The sequence below is a fragment of the Pteropus alecto genome, unplaced genomic scaffold, assembly GCF_000325575.1.
Source record: "Pteropus alecto unplaced genomic scaffold, ASM32557v1 scaffold33, whole genome shotgun sequence".
Classification (NCBI taxonomy): Eukaryota; Metazoa; Chordata; class Mammalia; order Chiroptera; family Pteropodidae; genus Pteropus; species Pteropus alecto.
The window spans coordinates 1,924,801-1,947,719 of NW_006435762.1; the positions used below are offsets into that span (position 1 = coordinate 1,924,801).

Consider the following 22,919-nt stretch of genomic DNA (forward strand, 5'->3'; position numbering starts at 1 on the left):
GCAAGGAAATGATAACTTCTGCATAAATCTGTCATTTACAGTATCCAGTAAAATCTGAAAAATTCTTTGTAGGTATCTGTAGGCAAGTGGATCGCAAACCAAGGTCCCCAGACCACTAGCATCTGCATCCCCTGGGAACTTGTTCCAATGCAAATTATTCGGCTCCACTGGGAGTACCAAATCAGAGACTCTGGAGGTGGGGCCCAGATATCTGTGTTTTAACAAGCTCTCTGATGATCCCGATGCTTGCTCAAGTTTGAGAAGCACTGCTGTGGACGATGTACCTGTCCTGAGGCAGATTAACACATATGTCCTTACAGCTAAATTTAGCAGCTCCTACTCCTGTCTTCTGAAACAAATTCCAAAAGACGATGGAAAAGGGTTTGAGGACTTCCTATGAATATGGTCTGCCAGCACCCCGAAGCTCTCCCTGACAAGGAGGACGCAGAGCATCTGTGAGGGTTCCCGTTCCCATCGGCTGCTGTGTCAACGCTTCCTTTTTTCTTTCTTTGCACCTGAAAGAGCTGCTGCGGTCAGTCAGGAATAACGCCTTTTGGGATTATTGGAGCATAGAAAAGCAGCAGTCTAATATGTGTGGATAATATACATAAGACCACGTTTTCAGACATTAAAAATACAGTTTTAAAAAGAGAAGCTAAAATTTTGAAAGCTCTCTAGGCTCTATGAGATGTTAAGGAATATTGGGACATCCTGAAGTTTCCTTTCCCTGTCGTGGGGGCTGGTTACTAAGCTGCTTCGCAGTCTCCTGACTAGCCATGCTGGAAGGTTGGCTCCAGGCTGCCAGGACTTCTGATGTTTTCAAGACAAGCCAGAAATCAGAATTTTTATGCGAAATATTCCCGTTTTTAAATACAGATTCAATTTTAAGTGTATGTTTAATTTAAAAAATGAAAAGATATCTACCCATTTGGTTCAGTCTACTGACCTCCAGATTCTGATTTCTGGGGTGGACAGTGAAGGAAAATTGTGGATGTCAACCTCAACACACATTTATGACACGCGCATGTCTTATATTTAAGTGACTTGTGTCCTCATGTTTTCATCTCTATATGCGTAAATACACATATACAAAACATGGAAATCTGGTGTCTCAACACAGGAAAAATATTCTGTTGAGAATGAAGTAGCTTCAAACTTAGTAAAAGTCAAGGATCTAAGAGAGAGAGAATTCAAAGTACATCCATGAAGAGCCCTACTTTAAGAAGAAAATACATGTTTCTAGTAATGTGAGGTATGCTTTCACAGTACTTTTAAATTTTACAAATTTCATAGCCTACAGAATAAAAGGACTAGAGATATACAAATTACTTGTAGTATAGCTTATTCTTAGGGACATGCAAATACTTCAAAATATCAAGCACATGAATAAATTTAGGCACTCGTTTGGAGGAAAAATCATGTTTTAATTATACTTTTTATCCCTGGCTCTGAAGGAGTGTTTAATAAGTAGCTGCTGTGTTAATAGAAGAGTAAGTATTGGTTCAGGTGTCACCACGTGAATTTTCTTTACTAGGCACGCTCTTGGTGGCTTCACCCTCACCATCGTCACTGTGCAGCCAAGGCTCAGAAAACACTGCCTTATGTCATTGCAACTGTAGATTTTCTGAAAGATTTTAAGGATAAAACCAATTTTAGATAGACTCAGTTTTTCCCTGTGGTTTCTTTCCAAACCCAGTAAAATTCCAGTGGCTCCTCTGGTGGCAGTATTTTTTAAATCGTCTCATAGGAGAACTAGTTCTGGGGTATGTTACAATGTTCACTCTGAGCCGAAGATTATTCTAGTCACTGGGGGCCAATGCCTGGATATTTTTTCCTCCTGCTGTACAACAGACTCTCGTGGGGAACTAGTTCTTCAGATATATTGCCAGCTTTAATGAAGATTCACCGACCAATGTATCTTGCCCCATAGCGTGCCATTGTGCTTAGGATTCTGGCCATGGGAATCCTTCGCTGTGTCTCCACAGATTTGGAGGTTTCAAGAGTATCCCACTAAGATGCATGCACTCTTGATAGGGATGAAAATATGTTTTCCTCATCCACTCAGCAAATATTTCTGGGAATTTGGCATTAGAACTGGAGGGAGCCGGATGGATACTTTAAAGACTTCTACTTGGTTTCTGACTGAGGGAAGCACAGCAACCAGAAACCAAAACAAATAATTGCACAACAGGACAATTAAGGTGTGATAAAATGCCTGTGATCCAATGAGAAAAAACAAACAAGAAATCTGCCCCAAAGATTCTAGAATGGTTGTGCAAGTAAGTTAATATTTAAACTGGACGTCGCAGGATTAATAGGCACTTACCTGGTGAAGAAGGAAGAGACACAATGTGAAGAAAAGCTGGTCATTTCTCCTGAGGGTCCCCAACCTTTTTGGCACCAGAGACCGATGCCTGATGATCTGAGGTGGAGCTGAGGCGGTGATGCCAGCGCTGGAGAGTAGCTGCAAATACAGATGAAGCTTCACTCTCTTGCTCACTGACACACCTGCTGTGTGGCCCAGTTCCTAACAGGCCACGGGCAGTACCAGTATGCAGCCTGGGGGTTAGGGATCCCTGGTAGAGTGTTTGTCGACTATAATAAATCCAACAACTTCTTTGAATGAAGAATAAATTAGTGGAAGAATGGTTTGTGTGTTTGTAGGGTACCGTGAACCGTGGAAGAAATAAGACTAGAAGATTGGTTAGGGAGACAGAGACCATGAAGGCAACACTAAAAACCTAAATTTTATTCTGTAGATTAATGCCATCTCTTGCATCAAGATCTGTTGAGGTACTTTTTAAAATTGCAGATTCCTGAATCTTATACAGATCAATTAATCAGTATCTCTTGGAGACTGAGCCAAAGAATTAGCATCTTTTGCACTCTGCGAAAACCATTGCTGAAAGCAATGCTTAAATCTTAAAACATTAATTTTTAACTCTTTTCAGTGCTCAGTATCTTATGGGATCTATCAAAAGCTATAGAAATTCTCATTAGTAAAATATGTATGCACATTCATTTTTACTAACAATTCCAGAGAGATTATGAAACCCCTGAGGTTAATAACTTCTGAAACCAAGCTGGCTAACAACTAACTAACTAATAACTACTGTAGAGAAAATCAGATGAGTATCGTTGTTATAATGAGAGGAGACTTTAAATGAAGTTAAAGAATACAGACAAGCTATTTCTTCTTAACAATTTTGTCTAGGACCAACCTAATCTCATTCTCTCAATGTTTACTATAAAAGAGACATGTTCACATTTAAAAAGAGAAAAATTTATGCTGGGAACCAGGGAACTGCTTGGGCATTTCCACCCTAAGTAAAGCATTAAATGAAAAAATTGGAATGTTTCAAAAGAACCAAAAAAAATATTGAACATTTAGAAACTGATATATTGTTTTGCCCTGTTTCAAATAACAAATGAAGTTGTCAGCATTCTAGAAAGTGTATAAATTAACTGTTTATATACTTAAAGCTTCACATATGTAGATGGTATCTAAAAATGTTGGTTTCTTTCTGATAACCTGGCATTTGGGAACCACAGTATGGCTCTATTTTCTCCAAAATTGAGAACAATATCTGCAAATAACTAAATGGTCTATTGCTGGAAATATGTCACATAGAACAAGATAAAGTCTATGAAAACAACCCTTTAGAAAATTCATGGCTGAACTCTAATGACCTAGATTATTTAATGCAAACATTGTGTGCAATTTTGGATATTTGGGGCTGCCCTCCCTAACAGTCAACTAAAACAAGCCTGTTTATGTGGAAGCAGTTCAGAGGCACAACTCACTATTCTTTGTACCTGGGGCAGAACCAGTGAACTTCATCCAGACTTGGAGCAGAGTCAACAGCTGGGTGAGAGGAAAAGTTTTGACAATGAGGGAGGGAATATGGTGCTTTACAAAGTGCAGAGTTAAGGAGTTAAACGTCTTCAGTTAACAACATATAGTATTATTTTGTAAGCTTTGAATTCTTGATTAACGAATAACATCATATTGTGCTTCTCAACCTGCAACTTTTTCACTTAGCATTACTTTAGAAGTTTGTTTGTAATGATTTGTTGGACATATAGGTTGTTTTCAAATTGCTTAACGTTACCAACTGCATTTCGACAAAAATCTCTACACGTTTCCTTGTGCACATGTGACAGAGTTTCTTCAAGGTTCGTTCTAGGTGTGGATTTGCTGGGTCATAGGATACTACATCTTCAACTTTGTTTAATAATGTCAAATGCTCTTCAAAGTAGGTGCACTAGGTATGTGAGTTGCAATTGCATTACTCTGTTGTCTAACTTGCGTCAGACTTTCAAAGGAAATATTATTTTTATTTGTATTTCTCTGATTACTGGTGAGGTTTTGTATCCTTTTAAACTTTGTCTCGTCAAGTGTACTCTTCCATGAATTGTTGGTTAATGTCTTATGCCCATTTTCCTATGGGCCAAGCACTGATCTAGGCTCTTGGATAGATATCCATGAACAAAACAAGGAGGACTGCCTCTTAGAGCTTACAGTCTAGCAAGAGAAAACAGATACCAAGCAATAAACATAAAAAAGTATATTTTATAGCATGACAGAAGGTGATAAGTGCTACTGGTAGAAGATAAAGTTAAAACAGATAAAATAAATGGGATCAGAGGTGCAAGCCAGCCAGGCAGAACAGGGTAGTAAAGAGCAGTCAAAGTGACTTCCTGGAGAATGCAAGGTTTGAGCCAAGGTTAAAAGAGTTAAAGAACAGTAAGAGGCCAGTGGATCCAGAGTGGAGAGACAGATGGAAAGAGCTGTAGAGATGAAATCAGGAAAGTAGAGCAGAGGGACTGTTATATGGGGCCTTGTGAGCCACTGTAAGACTGGCTTTCGGCTGAATGAAATGAAGGACCCACTGAAGGGCTTTGAGCAAAGAAGTGGCATGATCCAGCTTGTTATAAAAGGAACAGTCGGTCACATTTAATTCTCAAATGCTTACATACTGCAGTTTCTATATAATGAGCAACGTGGCTAAATCTTTCCTTTCTGTGGGAACGATCTGATTATAGATCAACTAAGACTGGGAAACACTGAAATGGATTACATCTTGTGCCTGAGGTTGAAAACTTGGATAAGCAGCCTAAGTTCTAACTGTGACTTTTACACTTTTCCTTCTGGCAGCTCTGGGCTGTTGCCTTTGACCTCTGTCCCTTACCAAACCCATTTATCACTCAGGAATAAAGCTACTGATTGCTATTATTGCCAACTCTGTGCCAGGCTCTGGGGCCAGCTGTTGTGAAAACATTATCTCTAATACTTGGCAGAACAATGTCTGGTAAGTATTATCACCTTCATTTTGCAGAGCTAGGATAGAAGCCAAATCTGCCGAACTCCAAGCCCTTTATTTATTTATTTTTATTATATTGTGTGTGGTAGGGTAGTTATAGGATTTCTCTTAACTAGGTGGAAACAGTATTAAAATAAGATGGCACTGAATAATGCATAAGGCCACATTAAGGTTTTTTAAAAAAAAATAATTATTATTTTAATTTATATTATTTCTAAAGTATTCAGCTTCTATCTTCTTTGGAGGTGGTATATAACAAGGGTTGCTTTTCTCTTTTCCTATTTGTTTTGATCCTTGAAATTAAATAAAATTTATGAAATGGAATTTGGATTTCCAAAAAGATTTCCCTAGTTCTTTAGGAAAGTATAAGTTTTAATCTAATATGCTAATCTGGCATGCTAATGCATCATCATAACCCAGTGAATTCTGAAAGTGACTGATTCAAAGTGTTCTAACAGAGTTAAAATTTTGCAAGAAAAATAATTTCTACCCCAATAGACTGTGAATAACAAAGAACATTTCAACCTAAGTGAGAATACTCCATAGGAAGATAGGTCTATTCTCTTCAAATACATTTGTGGATTCTTGTGCTTCATGTGATGCTAACACACATAGGCCCAGCCCCAAATGGATTCTTTCAGTTTGCAAATTAAGGCAGAAATGTATGCCTCCAATTCAGTATTGTTCAAAGTCAGGCTTAGCCAAGGGATGCTTATGTTATTTTTACCATAACCATGCAAAGGCCAAATAATAAGAGTATTTTTTTTTCTGGTCCTAGAAGTGTGTTATAATACACATTGCCTTTAGGTACACTTTATTTTTAAACAAACTTCGAAATAGGTCAGAATAAATTACTCCAATGTTAGCTTGTAATAAATTGCTAGACATATCATTTACTGGAAATAAGTGTTCATGTCTGAGATAGGGAACCTTGGGTGGATGTGAACTCAGCTACCCAGTTACTAAATAGTGACATGAAACAGTACTGTTCACTGCCAGGCTCACCTTCCAGCTTTGTCTGGGAGAGCTCTTTCAAGTTCACCTCAGTCGGATGGACTTGGAATCTGGAGATTAAGATGGTATGCATGTGTGTGACTGTGTCCAGTTGAAATAACATTTTCTCCTTGAAGATTATTTTTTATAGCAACAACCAAAACAAAAGCAAAACAAAGCACACACACACACACACACACACACACACACACACATACAAAACAGTTTGTCAGTTATTTACTGCGAAAAATCTACTCTTATAAATTCATATATTTTAAAAAAGATATCACAATACATTTTCCCCCAGGATAGACACAGCTTGAGAAAGAAAAGTAATTAGCAATTTATTACTTTTCTAGAAAAAATTTGCCAGTTCAAGAAAATTGCCTCTAATTTCTGAGCTGTTCTAACAAAATGTCCTTTTCTCACATAGGAAATTAACCTAGAAATATTCATGGCCTGTTCTTGCTTGATAACATTTTTGCATAAGCTTTTAAAAGGCAAGGTTACTGTGCGAAGTAGTCTGGTAAATTCTTTCTTTGCAAGAGCAAAAACACTAGTTTACTTGTTCAAGATGATAAAGAGTTAAGACCAGAGTTCATAACATGAACTTATCCCATGACACCCCCTCCCCCTTTAACTTGATGAAAACATGTTCATGTGAAGTGAATTCTGAAACTGAATCCGCTGAACACACTCAGCATTTGGTACCAGATTTGTACTGTGACATTCAAACTTCTGCCATGGCCGTTGCAATGTAAATAGGAAATTCTAAATGTGATTTGAATTGCCCTTTGGGGAGTTTTACACTAAGAGACGGTACATTTCCAAGGTAGCCAATACTTAATATGGAGCAAGCCCAGTGGTTGGGTTGGAGACTGTTCTGCTTCAGAGCACAAGTTGACAGGAAACTCTGCACGCCTTCAACTGGACCGAGGGAATTTGGCAGTTGACATAGCCATATATAGTTTTGGAATAGTTTCTCTTGTTAGAAATGTTTTAGATTAGCCCAAGAAAATAAGCACCTTCATTATTCTCATATAGTGATTCAGTTTTGAGGTGACAGCTGCCTATATAGGTTCTGGTTTAGAGACTGGCATAAGCAACGACTGATTTTTTAATTAGCAACAAGCTTTTGTAATTATTAGAAGTCACTCGTTCCTGTAATTGAAGAATCTATGCTAGCAAATATACTCTCAACAAGCTCAGATTTTTCCCGTGAAATGCATTTGAATTTGTGAATACTGTCACGTTGCACACAGAAAATGCATCCTAAATTCAAATTTTATTAGGATGTTTTCAAGATTTTTAAAGTAAGAATTAACTCCAAGGGCATTTGATTTTTTTATTTTGTGATATTACCTGATATAAAATTCTAGTTGATTCTACCCATAAATAAATTCAGATGTTGAGATGTCTTTAGAATGTGGGATTATTGTTAAGAGAAGTGCACTATTAAAATTCTCCACTAGAGGGCCATGGCTCCTTCCTTCTTTGTGCTTTTGGCCCAGGACTCAAATAAATGAGGTAAATGTTATTGTTATTATTTTTCCTTCAAAACCGTTGTTTTATATATCTCATATATATCAAAGTAGATGATAAGTAAAAATATTTTTTAAAACTAATAGATGGAAAAGTGTGTAACGCGAAAGCTTCCTTGACAGTTTTTCTCTCCCAGCCCACTCCTCAGTTGCTTTTTCTGTGTAAGTGTAATTGTACCAAACATTAATTTTATGTCTTGTTTATTTGTTTATTCTCTAAACTATATATTTCAAGCATCTTTACCTATCAGTCCACACAAATCTACCTTTTCTTCCATATGGTTTCAGAATATTCTATTGTATGCCCCTAAAATGATTTGTTTAATAAATCACCTACAGGTAGATATTACGATCGTTTTCAGTATTTTGCTACTTAAAAACAACTGTGGTGAACATTCTTGCATTTATGTCTTTGCACAGATATGAGCGTTGCACCATAAGTTAAGTTCTTAAAACTTTAATAGATATTGAGAATCGTGTCTGTCTCTGAACAAAAGAAACTTGCAGTGGTTTGCAGTTACACTATGTGTGAAAATGTCTTTTAGCCTGACTATGGTAAACACTTCTAATCTTTAAAGGAAAAAATAATATCTTGGCAGTAGTTTTAAAATTTCTAAGCCTGTGATAACTTACTTTAACTAATGAAGTAAATTTAAAATTGAAAAAAGAAACCTGAAAATTTGCTTTACAGATTTTATCAGAAGATGGAGCAGGATGACCAGTTTTGAATAGTTCCCGAAAAAAACATCATTGGGCAAGCTGACCTGGTTTCCATAAACTAGTGATTACAAAATCAGTGCTAAATATTTAATATTTTCCATAATACTTTTATATTACTTGAGAAAATTTTATTATAAAAATTCCATGGGTAGATATTATTATTTCTAATATGCAGATGAGAATGAATCTGAACTTCTTTTTACTTCATCACTATTATGATCTTCAGTTTAAAGAACTTCAATAAGGTATCATCGATATCTTAAAGTGAATTTTATCTTACCTTCTAAACTTGTTTCTCCCTTTCTCCATAGATTCTATCATAATTTCCCCATTCTTTTCTCTCCATTCTAAACTATAACACCCACCCTTTCCTCTTGGTTTTCAGCAAAGAACAAAATGCCCAGAATTGAAATGTCAAGTAAATTTTTTCCTAACAAAATATTTTTATTACTAGGTTAAATATACACCCAAGTAGCGAATTAAAAATAATTACAACAGAAGTTGGCTAGTTTGTCCATTGTCCTCTGACAGAAAACCGGTTCCTTTGGTAATAGCCATGTATATCCTACATGACCCTAAAAAATCCTATCAAAGGACAAACCCACCTTAGAAACTGCAAAGCAGGCAAGGTTTGTCTACTCCCCCCACCCATAACGCCCGTACTCTATTGCCTGCATCTGAATACCTCTTTCCTCCTTCATCCTCCACTTAGCTGTGTTTACCTTTGTCTCAGTAATCTACACAGGAAGGGAGATATTCTGAACTTTAATGTTAGTTGACTATGTCTCCAGGGTGTGGAGAACACATATAAATAGAGAACATTCAGAGTTTCAAAGGAGAGCTTCTCTCAAGGGAATAATTTAGGGGAATAGTGAGCTGGAGATATATATTCAAGCACAGAATATTTCCAAGGTGGTTTCCATGTCTACTTATATGAAACATCTCTGACTCTGTATAAATGTGAAATTCCAGATGTAGAAAAATAGAATGGTAAGCAACCATTAGATGTACTGGAGTATCACTATTTCTATCAATTTAGTGGGGTGCTCTCGCTCTCTCTCTTTCTCTCTCTCTCTCTCTCTTTCTCTCTCTCTCTCTCCCTCTCTCTCTCTTATTTGTTTTTGGTTACCCACACTTGAAGCCTTAGAATGGAAGTTTTTAAATTCACATTCCAGCCTTCCTGGTATGGAAATTTTGTTGAACTTTGACTGGTGCTAATTGAAGAAACAGCCCCCTCCTTTTTGCCTCCTACTCCAACCATATAAGAATCAGTGTGACTTTATCTCAATAATTTATTTTGAGATCTTTAAAGTTTTTGATTGTTCTATGTAAGTTTCATTTTAAGTTATTAACTAACATTATGAGATAAAGATAAAATGAGGCAGAATTGTTGCTATTAGCTGCCAGTTTATAAACTTGAAAATCTGGCATTGCTAGAAAGGAAAATATATATGAATAAGGAAAAATGAGTGAGTTACATACATTAGGTATGTATGTGGGATGAATTCCTGAGGGAGAATGTTGTTATAAAAAAATAATAATTTAATAAAAATATATTTATACAAACCAGAAAAGAAAGAGATTTGTGTAGATCAACTTAAATTTATTTCTGCCTTGTGCTGTAAATTTCTGTATTGAAAATGTGATTTTTAGATTATAAAACTCCAGCTGTGCAGCAATTTCTTATCAGTTGTGTAAAATAACCTTTGGACTGAATATTTTTAAATTGTTACATATTCTCTATAACAGATATTGTGCACAAAATTCTCCATGCTATATGTTAGAGACACAGCATGCTTCATGTTAAGTTGACAGAGGGTCAAATGCTTTTCAATATTATTGGGGAAACTATTTTAAAAATATTAAAATTTTCCCAGTGATTGAAAACTTTATGTCTAGAAGCCTAGAAAAGAGTCAGTCATTTACCAGGCACTGGAATAGTACACAGAAACAGGAACTACAAAAGAAAGGATGGGAAGGAGGGAGGGAGAGAGAAAGCTGACATTATATTCCATTTTTAGCTTGTCTAGATGGACTTTTGGGAGTTGAATTGTCACCAAGTGTGTTCCATTGTCAGTCTGTCTCAGGGGCATCCAGATGTCTCCCTGGCTAGGTTGGAGCCAAAGGCAACAATGGAGGTAAACAGAGCAGTTCGCCCCTGCACCCCAACCTTGTGCATGGGACATCACACTTGTACCTTTTACATCTTTTTTGTGTGTGTGTCCAGTAGATTTCTACAGTTTAAAATAAATAAAACTCTGTTTAATGAACATACAAACAAATATGGGTGTTTCTTACCCTATATTCTAGAGTTGACTTGCAAAAGTATCTACTTTTTAAACATTATTTTAAGTTGTTATTTTGGGAAGGGAGCTGTATATTTCCAATCCTCGAAGTTGATATAAATTCAATTTTATAGCACAAACACTGCTGATCAGCTCAATTAATTCAAAAGGGAAAAAAATCAGACCAATTAATATAAGCAAAATAACCAGATGAGTAACTGAATTTTTCATGTTTCAACTAGCACTTTTGACAGCAGGTTGATAAGGTCACCGTAAGAGGTGCATGAATGCATTAGTATCCTTAGGTGTGTATGTATCCTGCCAGCATCTTCAGGTGCACATGTATGCCACTTTCTATTAAGCTGCTTTTTCCAGAGACTCAAACAAATGGTCATATATTTCTACATAACTAGCTTGTGTCAATGTATAAAACTTTCAGATTTCACAAGAACTTACACTGTTTTAAACTATTAAAAGGAGAAATGTCTCTAGTGTTTCTTGAATGTATCATATTTTGTTGGAAACACGGAATTACAGAAGATTCTGGGAGAGCTTATTTGCTGTTTGTGCAGAAAAGTGCTATTTTTTCCGAAACGATTTTCAAAAAGGTATTATTCTGCAAAATCAGTACCTTAATGGAGATACTAAGACAATACTATTGGACTGTCACACATTTCTGGACTAATACAGAAAGTTCTTCCCCTCCTAGATATGAAGCAAAAAGTAAATAATAAATACAACTTTCCAAAATATTTAGATCAGGGATCAGTGTTATCTCATCAATAGCAGACATTTTTAAAAATTTAATTTTAATTTAGTTTGGTTTTAGAAACTGGATTTTATGAGCAGTTTAAAAAATATACACGATTTAATTTTCACCTCTAGTTTCTAGTTAAAACGCTGGAAAAAGTAGAGGTGGTGTTATATACCAAGAGCAGTAATGATCTATTATTATTTAAACTTCCAAGTCTTCCTTTTCCTCAATTGTGGATCCACAGGGCCTCAATTCAGTTCAACTAACATTTAATAAAATTGTAGTTTAACTCATACATGATGAGATTTAACATGCTCATAAAATTCTTACTTGATGATCATGTTGGGCCTGCCCATAGCTCTCGACTGACCCCACTACACCTCCTTCATTTACCAAAATTGTTTGTCTTTTCTGGAACAAATTCTTTCCATTTGTCTCCCTGTAGCAGCCTTTTTATCTCTGCTGTCCCCTGCCCCCTTATCTTGCTCCAAATCTTGCAAGTATGTCTATTAAAACAATATGATCCACTAATATGATTTGGTTGCAGCAAAGAAATTAAGACAACATTAACTGGAGAGTTCTCCTTTTCTTGTCTCACTCTTAATCTTAGAAAATTTCACTCTCAAGAACTATGCAGTTAGCAAGCTCTCAGAATGACTGTTTAGTCACCAAACTATTTGAAACCATGGCAAAGTTTGTTCTTCCATATTTTATTAAAGTCAATTAAGTAATGGGGTCTTTTGTCATCAGTCTCAACTTCATCTTCCAAGGAAAAACCACTGCACTTTATAGTTCATAAGATGCCAACCATTCATTTCTTTGTGGTGTTGAAGGGAATTTGATTTATATCTTGCTCTAGTTAAGATGCCCATGTCTTTAAGCATTTCGACTCTGAGTTAGAAGCTAAGGTCAAGTTAACAATGGTACTCTGTCTCCCTGTTTGCAAACAATGAATCACCATTTGGGTTTTAAGACCATGGTAAGCTTTGACTTGGCAGCTTAGTTCAAAGGTTGTCAGCAAAATGTATGAAAGTGGCCTGCATCTGGAACCTCTGATCGTAGATGTCAAAAATTTTCTAACAAGGCCACCAATATAGTCGTGAATAATTGGTAAGAAGGAGGAGTGGTTAAAGAAGCATTAGTCCCATGCCCTATTTAGACTAGATTGATTTGATCTAGACTTAATAATATTAAAAGCTCTTCTAGTCATTCCCAGGGCACAAATGAAAATGCTTTTAAATTATTAAGAAAGAATGTGACTTATTCAGGACAATATGTAAGGAGAGAGTGATAAAATGAAGTAGTTCATTTCAGTCCTTTACTTTGGACCAAGTAAACTACTATTAGGAAAAGAAACAGCTTCATGGAGAGTTGCAATATTTTATTACTAATTGAATTGGAGTTTGTTTTGGAGAGTTGGCAGTTAAAGTAGTTGAGGTTGAGATGAACAATTCATAAAAGTTAGGGGCCAGTTTCTTTCAAGCATCTTGTTGTTCTTACTCTTAAGAAATTTGGACAAAGTGGTGACAAATAAAAAAGAAAACTGAAATCTGATCAACTTTGAGTTTTTTCTAAATAAACTTGGTGCCTGCCACATGGTAAGCATTGAATTAATATTTGCAAATTGAGTAAATAAAGCATTAGTGGATGTTTCTTAGGGAGTATGTATACCTTTCTTTAAAATATTGGTGTTAAGAAATGCATGGTTTCACAAGACGTGACCTAAAAGCAATGATTTTATGGTTTGAACTGACAAGAATCTGCTACTCTAGTATATTATTTAATTTCATTGCATCAAAGTAAGGTAACATTAATTGCTTTACTTGTGTTTCTATTTTTGCTTCTTTATTTTTCTAGAGTGATAAAGGGGGAATAATATGTAAGATGCCAAATAGAGTTCTGTTTGTCAAATTGAGATTTGAACTGATCTCTGATACAGAAGTTTCATTAACATATGTGAATACCATTTGTTGACTTTCATTGACCTTAACATTGATACAAAGAAACTTTTCATTACAAATTCATTTTACATGGATACCCAAAATTAACACTCTAGGATAATAGTTAAAAAGCAATCGCCTTGCTTCTGGTAGCAAATCTGGGGGGAAAAAGTAATTACTATTAATTGTGCTGTTCTGGATTCTATAAACTTTATTTTGAATATGCATTTAAGGGTTTATTAACACACTTGAGCAGAAGCACAAATACTGTAGTATTTTGGATTTCACAGTTTCATGCCTACTATGAAAGCAACCTCTCTACCTAGTCCTTCCCTCTTTGTCAAATCATCTTATTCCTTATCATCCAATCTGTGAGTTCTAAGTGGATAATATAGATAGCTTTCATTAGTATTCCAAAGGAGAGTTCTTGCATCAAGTATAATTGGTGCCATCCACTAAATCAGTGGATTAGAAATGGGGGGTTTTTTTTTTTTCTGTACTCCTTCTATCCTTTCTTTAAATTCTATAGATCTTGAAAAAAAAAAAAAAAACAGTGATTGATGACATAGCATCTCAAACATGAGTTCTAATCGTTTCATAAATGAACAGAAAGATTTTAGGATCTAATCTTACTTACTAGTTACTATGGTTTCAAATAAAGCATAGCCAATTTATTATGCATTAATACTAAAGTAGAATGTACCGGGTCTCCATCATGAGAGGTGTTTTACTAGTCATTTTCATAATAAAAATTATTTGAAATTTAAAACAAATAGAGCTATGAAAATGACAAAATCCAATATAGCCCTCAGAGAGGAGGTGATTTTCCCAGAGTAAATGAGTAAGAATTGATAACTCCCAATATCAGTGCATATCTCTTCTCCTATACCATCCTGATTCTATGAAATGAGGTAAGAACATGAATCATAGGTCCTTCCATAAGGCCCATAAACCAGTAAGGTAAGTTCACACTCCCTTGTTAGTGCAGTAATGCCTGGAAAGAAGTATAATGTAATGTTTAAAAAAATGATATTGGGTCATCAGCGCTGACTGGCTGTGCATCCTTTGGGCAAATTACTTCACATTCGTTTTTTTAGCTTCCTCTGTAAAATAAAAAGTAATAATTTTTTCCTCACAAGTTTGTTTTGGTTATCAAATAAGATAATGCAGTAGAGGGCTTAAACAGGTCTGGCACATAGTAGGTACTCAGAAAATGTCAGCTCTTAAATTATGATCCTTTCCTCAGATCCCCAGACAGTCTTTTCTCATACCTACTATTTAGTCATTCTCTTATTTCTGCAGTCTTCTTTTCCTCTCCCTACTTCGGTTCCTGCATTCTGAACATTTACTGGAGGTTAGAATCTCCTAATCACAATTTTAACCATATTATTATGTTCACCTTTTAGTAATTACACAAAACACAAGAAGATTGAAAAACAGGCATGATTAACCCTTTCAGAATAAGTGCATTTCTTCTGTGAGTATTAGTATAGTATATCATCATGAAATTGAAATATTAAAGTTCTAGAATTTTGACTTATTGTTTGCCTTTTATGGGGAGCGCTAAGAGGAAATGTTGCTAGATATTTATTAGTACTATCCACCTGGAGGATGACATCCACCAAGTTCTACATAAAGAAAATCAGCCATCATCAATGCTCTTGTGAGATACCATGATAACAATGGTATATAAGATGTCCAAAAGAAAGCATCATCACTTTGACTTCAAAACTGAAACACTTCAAACATTTTCTTAGGGACTGTGCTGTATATGAGCATTTACTCAAAAAGTAAGCCTGAAAAAAATGAACTAGGTGGAACTTGCTTTCAGGACCTATTCCAGCCCCATTGTCTTAGAATCATTGCTCTTTTCTGATCCGCATGCTTATGCGGCTTTCCAATCCTGAGTATCCACATTCTGTAGCTCTTGTAATGTCACTGCCCTTGCAGCCAGCACTCTCCAGCCAGTGTTCTGATCGCCAAGGTAAGCTGGACAGGCCTGTTATTAAAAACAACAAACAATGAAAGAAATATTTAGGAACAGACAGAGCCTTTCCTCTGGTTTCTTATACAATCTATCATTCGGTACGATTTATTCCATTTCAAAAAATAAAACATCTTAGTACAACTCCTTATCTCCATTTCTCTCCAAATCTCCAGTTCAGATTCATATAGTCTCTTGCTAGGATGCCTGCAATAATCTCCAACTGGACTCCCATCTTCCAATCCAATATGTACACTGTCATCAGTCTGACCATGACATTTCTATGGCAACTCGCAAGCACCAGATTAAGGATTCAGTGAGATGTTAAAAATGCTTCACTTTTAAGGACCAACACAACTCTTCAACATCATACTTGTTCCTAAACTCTGTCCTCTAGCCATAAAGCAAATGTGTCTGTCATTTTCAATAAAAGACTTCATTCATTCGTTCTCCTCCTTCTGAGTGATGAATTTCTATTCACTCTTCTAGGTCCAGTTCTAATGCCACCTCTTTGAGGACACCTTGGTTCCCTCCTGATAAGGCGAACTTTCTTTAGCATGACTTAGACTTTTTTTACATGTCTCTATTAGTGGCAATGTTAGATTATTCTATATTCATCTTTCACATGTCTTCCTGAATCAGTCTGTTAGATTCTTGAAAACAGACACTAATCTTATTCAATTTTATATCATCAGTGCCAAGCGTAGGACCCTGTGAATAAACACACCATAGAGGGAGCCAGTGGTCTGTTTTTGTGTGGAATCAGCCTTTTACACAGTTGCATAGATTGGACTAGAGAAGCTTTTCTTCCTTTTTTTTTTCTTCATTAAACATTTATTGAGTACCTTGTGTGTTCCGGGTTCTACGTGAGATGTCAAGCACATTGAAAATAATAAAACATTGCCTTTGTCTTAGAGGTGCTCTCAATTTTAATATAAATGAAAAACAGTAAAGTAATAATATAATTTTGGTACCAATAGGTTAACAGGAACCCCTTCATGTTTAAATTGGATTTTCTCTGTTGAATATCTTATTTGTAAATTGAAGATGTTGGTCTAGATGATGACTGAGGTCCAGCGTTTGAAATAAGTGCAAATGATCACCTCCACATTGTGCCCTGACACTTTAGCATGTGTGATAGCTATTGGTAGAACCTCCTCAAAGTATCTTAGTAGTTCCAGGTGAATGGAAGCTGACATGGAGCATGACTTGAGGGTAATGTCATTGACCTGAGGGTTAGGACCCTGGATTCTAGTTTTAGCTCTGCTACTGATTAGCTATGACCTTGGGCAAATGATTCAGTCTATTGGATATCTTATCTGTAAATAGAGGATGTTGGTTGGTCTAGATTCTAGATCAATGGCTCTCAACCAGGAGTTCATCACAGGATTTAAGTAATATGTATATATATATTTAGTTCTCGCTAAAGAGTCACTGAGTTAGAATCGAATCTCCCAGGATGAGGCCAGGCTATGTGTATTTAGCAAAAAACCTTACTGATGATTCTAAGAGGCTCTGACCTGAGCTATATCTGCTCTTGATGATATCTCGATATCTGAGGTCTCTGGAGGCCCCCACCCTGACTGAGACATGTAGACTCTAGGCCTACTGTAGTCTTTATCCTTTAATAGGCTGTGAGAACCAGGAACATTGTTTCATGAAACAATCAGATCAGTAGCTGACATCATAGGTCTTCCTGAAAGAGAGGAAAGAGATGCAGAACAAAGATAAGACAAAAAAAAAAAAAAAAAACCCAAATACTTGTGTGATGCTGATAATCACAGCCAGCCCCAAGGCTATCCACAGCTTCTTGAACTTTAAGATGGACCCAGGAATTCTGATGCCCTGACTCCCATATTCTCTGACTGAGGTACAAAGATCTGCGTGAGCTAATGCATCAACCCATGAAAAATGAAAAATTAAAACAATGAAATTGTCAGTTCTTTTACCAGATTGCAAATAAATAACCTGCCTGTCAGGCTGGCTGCTCTGCTATAATACAAAGACATTCTGAGGAATGGGTGGATGACAGCTGATCTATCACCAGGCTTTTGATAAAGACCTGAGCAAAATATACTGTCATAAACCACCGAAGGTCAACCCCAATTTGTGAGAAGCAGAGTATTAAATGAAATTTGAATACACCTCTCTGCCCATCATGAAAAATATAGGCTTTGTTTGTTTGTTTGTTTTAACTAGTACAATGGTAGGTACTTGTGATGATCTAAAACATTTCTCTGCTTATGCTTATTTAGGTTGTCAGGGACACTGCAGCTGTAGATGGCCTCGGAGGTTATAACTGTCACAGTGGAGACACTGTGATCTTAGGATTGCTCAATGTATCTTCTTGCCAGGCTAGACAGGGTCTTTACACAAAAAGTTTCTCTATATAGTTAGTTCAAATGCTAAGACAGTCATGGAATTCCAAACAAAAAGTCAATTCATTGCATTTTCTTGTATTTATGACTTGAATTCTATATACCATCTTATGAAATGTTTGCCAGCCAGAAAGATACATTGGTCATGGAAAATAATTACATAAGACAGTAGATAAGACAATTAAAGACAAATTCAGTAAATTTTCTAGTTGGTGCTTCATTTATCTTTAAATCTTAGTGGGAAAAATAAAGTTATGAAGCACTTTTCAGAAGTCACCTTGAAGAAGATAATTCTTATTTCTTAGAAGTAAAAAGAAGCATTAGAAAATTTACCCTATAGTAAAACTAGGCGCGGGGCAGTGTTTATGAGATGCTCAGTGCTTGTCTTTCAAACTGACTTTGTCTTAGCTTGAATCTAGGCAAAGCTGACTCCTTGATTTTTAATAAAAATAAATAAAACACCTGGGAAGCCAACAAATCAAAAATACAATTTTCCCTTTCCAAAATCTTTTGGGTATTTATATTCAGGTTGTATCTTCATGGTCAGAGTGATATAATCCTACCTAAATCAAAAATAGTCACTGTCAATCTATTCTTATTTTTGAGTACATCCACAGTTAGAGTAAAATGTAGCTTTCATATGGAGTGGCAGCTGAAATCTATGCAGAAACCACACAAGGAGGTCATTTGGTTTCCCAGAATGATTTCAACTAGGAAGAAGCATCAGCTTATTACTTTCAACTGGTTTGACCAGTTCTTCTGGTGGGCTGGAAGGCTAATTAGTAAACAAGGTGAACAAGAAATTTTCAGTATAAAACTTTCCAGGCCAATTTTCCTAATAAGTTATACGATGGCTTTGTTGTCCAGCTTTGTAATCCCTTCACAGTTATATAATAGTTATGCACCTCCCAATTCTTAAGAAGCAGCCCTGAGAGAGTGGAGAAAAAGTTCAGAGCTCATCTTGAGGGCACTGTGGTTTTGTTTCTAGTTTTGTCAGTTATTATCTATCATTTTGGCAAGTGGTTCAATACTTGCTTATCTTATTATGTGCACAATAACACCTGCTTAAAGGAAACCTTATGCATAAAAGCAAACACTGTCTTATGGAGAGGAGCCCCTAACGCTATTCTTTTTTTTCCAAATGGGGAAGTAGTGTTAAATAAAGCACTAAGAAGAGCAAGTAGTTCATGATCTAGAAACTCCTAGTATGATCTGCAATCAGTTCTTCATTTCATTGAATTTTAGCTATTGGAGATCTCATCTTCCTCAATATCACTGTAGATGCCCCTGGGGACCCAAGCTGCTTCCCAGGTTCTTATTGGGTCCCACCCTTATCCCAAGAATTCCAAGTCCTTCTCAATGTGATTAAAACTTGTCCATTAGAGCATTAATACTAAAAATTATTTTTAAAAAATGGTAATGGTTTTCCCATATAATTTTTATATCATATAGTTTTTAAATTTGATATTTGCATTTATTTCTATAAAGTCTGTGAGTGAGGCTATTCTTAAGAACATGAACCTATATGATAACATGGTCTCTAAGAGATAAATCAGAAGCTACTTGAAACATTTGGTAGTACAGAGATTATGGTAGGCAGAATAGTGAACCCTCAAAGATGTCCACGTCCTAATTCCTGGAATCTGTGACTATGTTGTCTTACAAAGCAAAAGGGACTTTGCTAAAGTGATTTAATTAAGGATATAAAGATGGGGAGATTTTCCTGTATTACCTGGGTGGGCCGAACGTAATCACAAATGTTCTTATATGAGGGAAACAGGCAATCAGAGAAGCAAGAGAAAGCTAAGCTGCTGGCTTGGAAGACAAAGAAAGGGGCCATAAGCCAAGGAATGTATGTGGCTTTTAGAAGCTGGAAAAGGCAAGGAAGCTGGTTCTCCCCTACCTCAAGTTTCTGGAAAGAACACAAACCTGCCAATACCTTGAATTTAGACTTCTGACCTCCAGAACTGTGACATAATAAATGTGTATTGGTTTAGCCACTATTGTGATAATCTGTTACAACTTCCATAGGAAACTAATGCAGAAACATTTATAATAATGTAAGCCTGACTATTGTCTAATATACATACATACCATTGCCAACAGATTTTTTAGGAATCATATCAGTAACTCATATGTACCTGGGTCTTTCCCTTTGAAATTTTTTCCTTCTCCCTATCATTTTTCCTCCTCTCTACCATTTTCCCATCCCCTTCTGCTTCTCACTATGTATACTTCTTCTAGTGTTTCAGGTCTCAATTAAATAGTGATCTCCTCAAAAAGAACTTCTGAAACTAAACACCCCCATCCCATTCCTGCCAGTTTAAATTGGGCTCCCTGATGTTTTTCTCTCTCATAGTACCCTGATAACATTTTTAAATTAGATATTTATTTGAATGATTGTTTTATTTGTTTATCTGTTTTATTTGTTTATCTCCCCATTATTGCAAGTTTGGTGAGTACAAGAATCATATTTGGTTTTGCTCACTATTGTGAACAAAACATAGTAAGTATCCAAGAAATATTTCTTGGCTGAATGAAAACATTCCAGAATTCTGCATGTCTTGTAAGATGGGTTAAGTCATGCCCTATAATGAGGTCCATCTGGAAACATGAGGCGATAAACTAACACACCACCTTCTCTTTCAGAGGACATGAGACAGGCTTTGCATTCTTTCATTTCCTCTGAAGTCTTAGTCAACATAATTATTATTCATCCAGGTGACAATTGATGGATGTTTTTCATGATGCATATGTTAATCTAAGAAATATAATATTTCTCAAAAATTCTCTTTGCATAACATTTGGAATGCTTTTTACTGCTTTAATTTTCATTTTCATTTTATTGTTTTCCAATATAAATTGTAAATTTCTTCAATAATTTTTAACCATCCATTTGAGAACTCCAGAGGAATCAAATTTGCAAAAGATAACTGCAGCTCTTGGCTTCTAAAGTTATCAGAAGCCTCTAATAAAACATGTTTCAATGTTTCTGGAACTTCTTTCATCACACTATAATATAGGTGATACCTTCATGTGTTTACTGACAAGGAAGTGAAGGAAGTAAGAATATCACACACATCCACTCCCAGTCACCTCTGAAATGCCAAGATCAGTTATTCTTGCTTAGCAACTTCTTCAGGCAGTAAAGCCAGATATGCTTTTTGGCATACCTGGCGAGTTCAGGGTAAATGCTTCATAGATATGTATTTGAACAATCAGTGATTCTCAGATAAAATAATGTGTACACCAACAGCAGAGTACATAAATAGCTGTTCAGAAACTGAGTCAGATTCCACTTAATGCTCTTTTATTTGTGCATACCGAGTCAAAAAGGGAAAATAAAACCCTCTTTTTAGATTATTACCCTGTGTTTCGTTAGCCTTTTTTTAAAAAAAAAATACTAAGCAAGCAACCAATGGCCCTTAAAATTAGAATTTCTACCATTGCTGCCATTTTTTACTTAGGATGAAATATTCTTAAAGATAGTGGATGCCAAGAAAACAAATAACAATATAAGTACACAGGGACAGTTAACAAAAAATAACGGATGCGGTGAATAAGACAGTCAGTAACTTCTCCAATTTGAGGTCGTTTAAAACAGGTTGATTCTTTCATGATGCTAAACTCCCTAGGTGATAAATGAAAAAGCTAATCCAGAAATTATTTTTCAGTTTTAGGTCTTCAAGATATATAATAACCAACTTGTTGGATTTTTTTTTTTTTACTGAATTTGTTTGAATTGTCTTTAGACACAACAATGAAACTCAACATGTCTACTTGTAAGCTGAAAAATACCCAGAAAGCCTTTTTATTTTCTTAACAAAATAGCATGATATTATTTAGAAGTTGGAGCAAAAGCTTTTAACTGCTCGGCCTGTAAAAGGAAACAGCACAACTCAGCAGAGTAGCTGACAAGTGACACAAATACAGTACATGCTAATGTGCAGAGAGAAACAACCTTGAGAATTTAAACCGGCTGCACCAGAAAAAATATCTTTATCCAGATATGTGGTCCCTCATGAATTATACTATTATTTCAGTTGATTTTACCTGACATCACCCTATGATTTTCTTCAGTGACAAGAAAATTGCAGCCGGCCCTTGACAGTCGGTCACAAATTGACTGAACAAAACAAAATCAAACAGTGAAGTAATCCCCAAGTAAATTTAATGAAACCTAAATCCCAAAGGGCAGCACACTTCTGTAGGCAATGGTCTTATTTAATAAATTTTTCCCTGCTTTCACTTTTAGAGCTATATTTACACAGACAAATTTAATTCATTGGGTTTACATTTCCTCTTCCCCTTAGTTTGTCCACCAGGCACATATGGGAAGGACTGTAAACAGCTATGTCAATGTTCAGCTGAGAATGAGGACTGTCACCCAGTCACAGGGAGATGTACCTGTCTGCCTGGCTGCCATGGAAACTGCTGTCATCTCCGTAAGTGTGTTCCCCATTTTAGTCGTTATTTATTGAGGAGACGCCGATAAGCTGGTCATCACTCCAAATGCTAAAGGGCAAATGTCAATTCAAGCTTCTAATCTATAGCAAATCTTATGGGAATTTTTATTGGAATGGTTGAAAATATATACTTTCATGTGTAACTTATTTTATTTTTTATTTTCTATTCAAAAGAGCCCTCCCCAAAATAAACAAGAAGTAGATAAAGAGAGAGCTATAAAAGAAGAAAATTTGAAATGATTATTATAAATCAATATAGAACAAATAGCAACATATTAAAGTGATTCATAAAGTAAGTTCCAGATTCTGCTTAAGAACAATCAAATTAAACAAATTGTTATTCTAGAATGAAAACAATGACTTGCTTAAAGGATAAAATGCCAGTTGGCTCATTGTTGTGTAATAAAAAAAAGAATAGTCCCTAGACCAAACACCTTATATTGATCTGTTAGGACATTTTAACATCGAAAATTGTTATAGGAGAACACACAATCAAAAGTCCCAAAGAGCATGTTAAAATGTTCAGTCAGCTAC

The 22,919-nt window shown here is 35.8% G+C and overlaps 1 protein-coding gene across 1 annotated transcript in view; it reads left to right on the forward strand.

Moving 5' to 3' along the window:
• Window positions 1-22,919, forward strand: part of LOC102893490 (EGF-like and EMI domain-containing protein 1) — a 133,723-nt gene that overhangs the window by 96,596 nt on the left and 14,208 nt on the right. Inside the window, exons 14-15 of the mRNA XM_025046066.1 lie at window positions 17,797-17,880; window positions 22,233-22,364. Coding sequence (XP_024901834.1) covers window positions 17,797-17,880; window positions 22,233-22,364 — 216 coding nt within the window. The remainder of the gene's footprint in view (window positions 1-17,796; window positions 17,881-22,232; window positions 22,365-22,919) is intronic.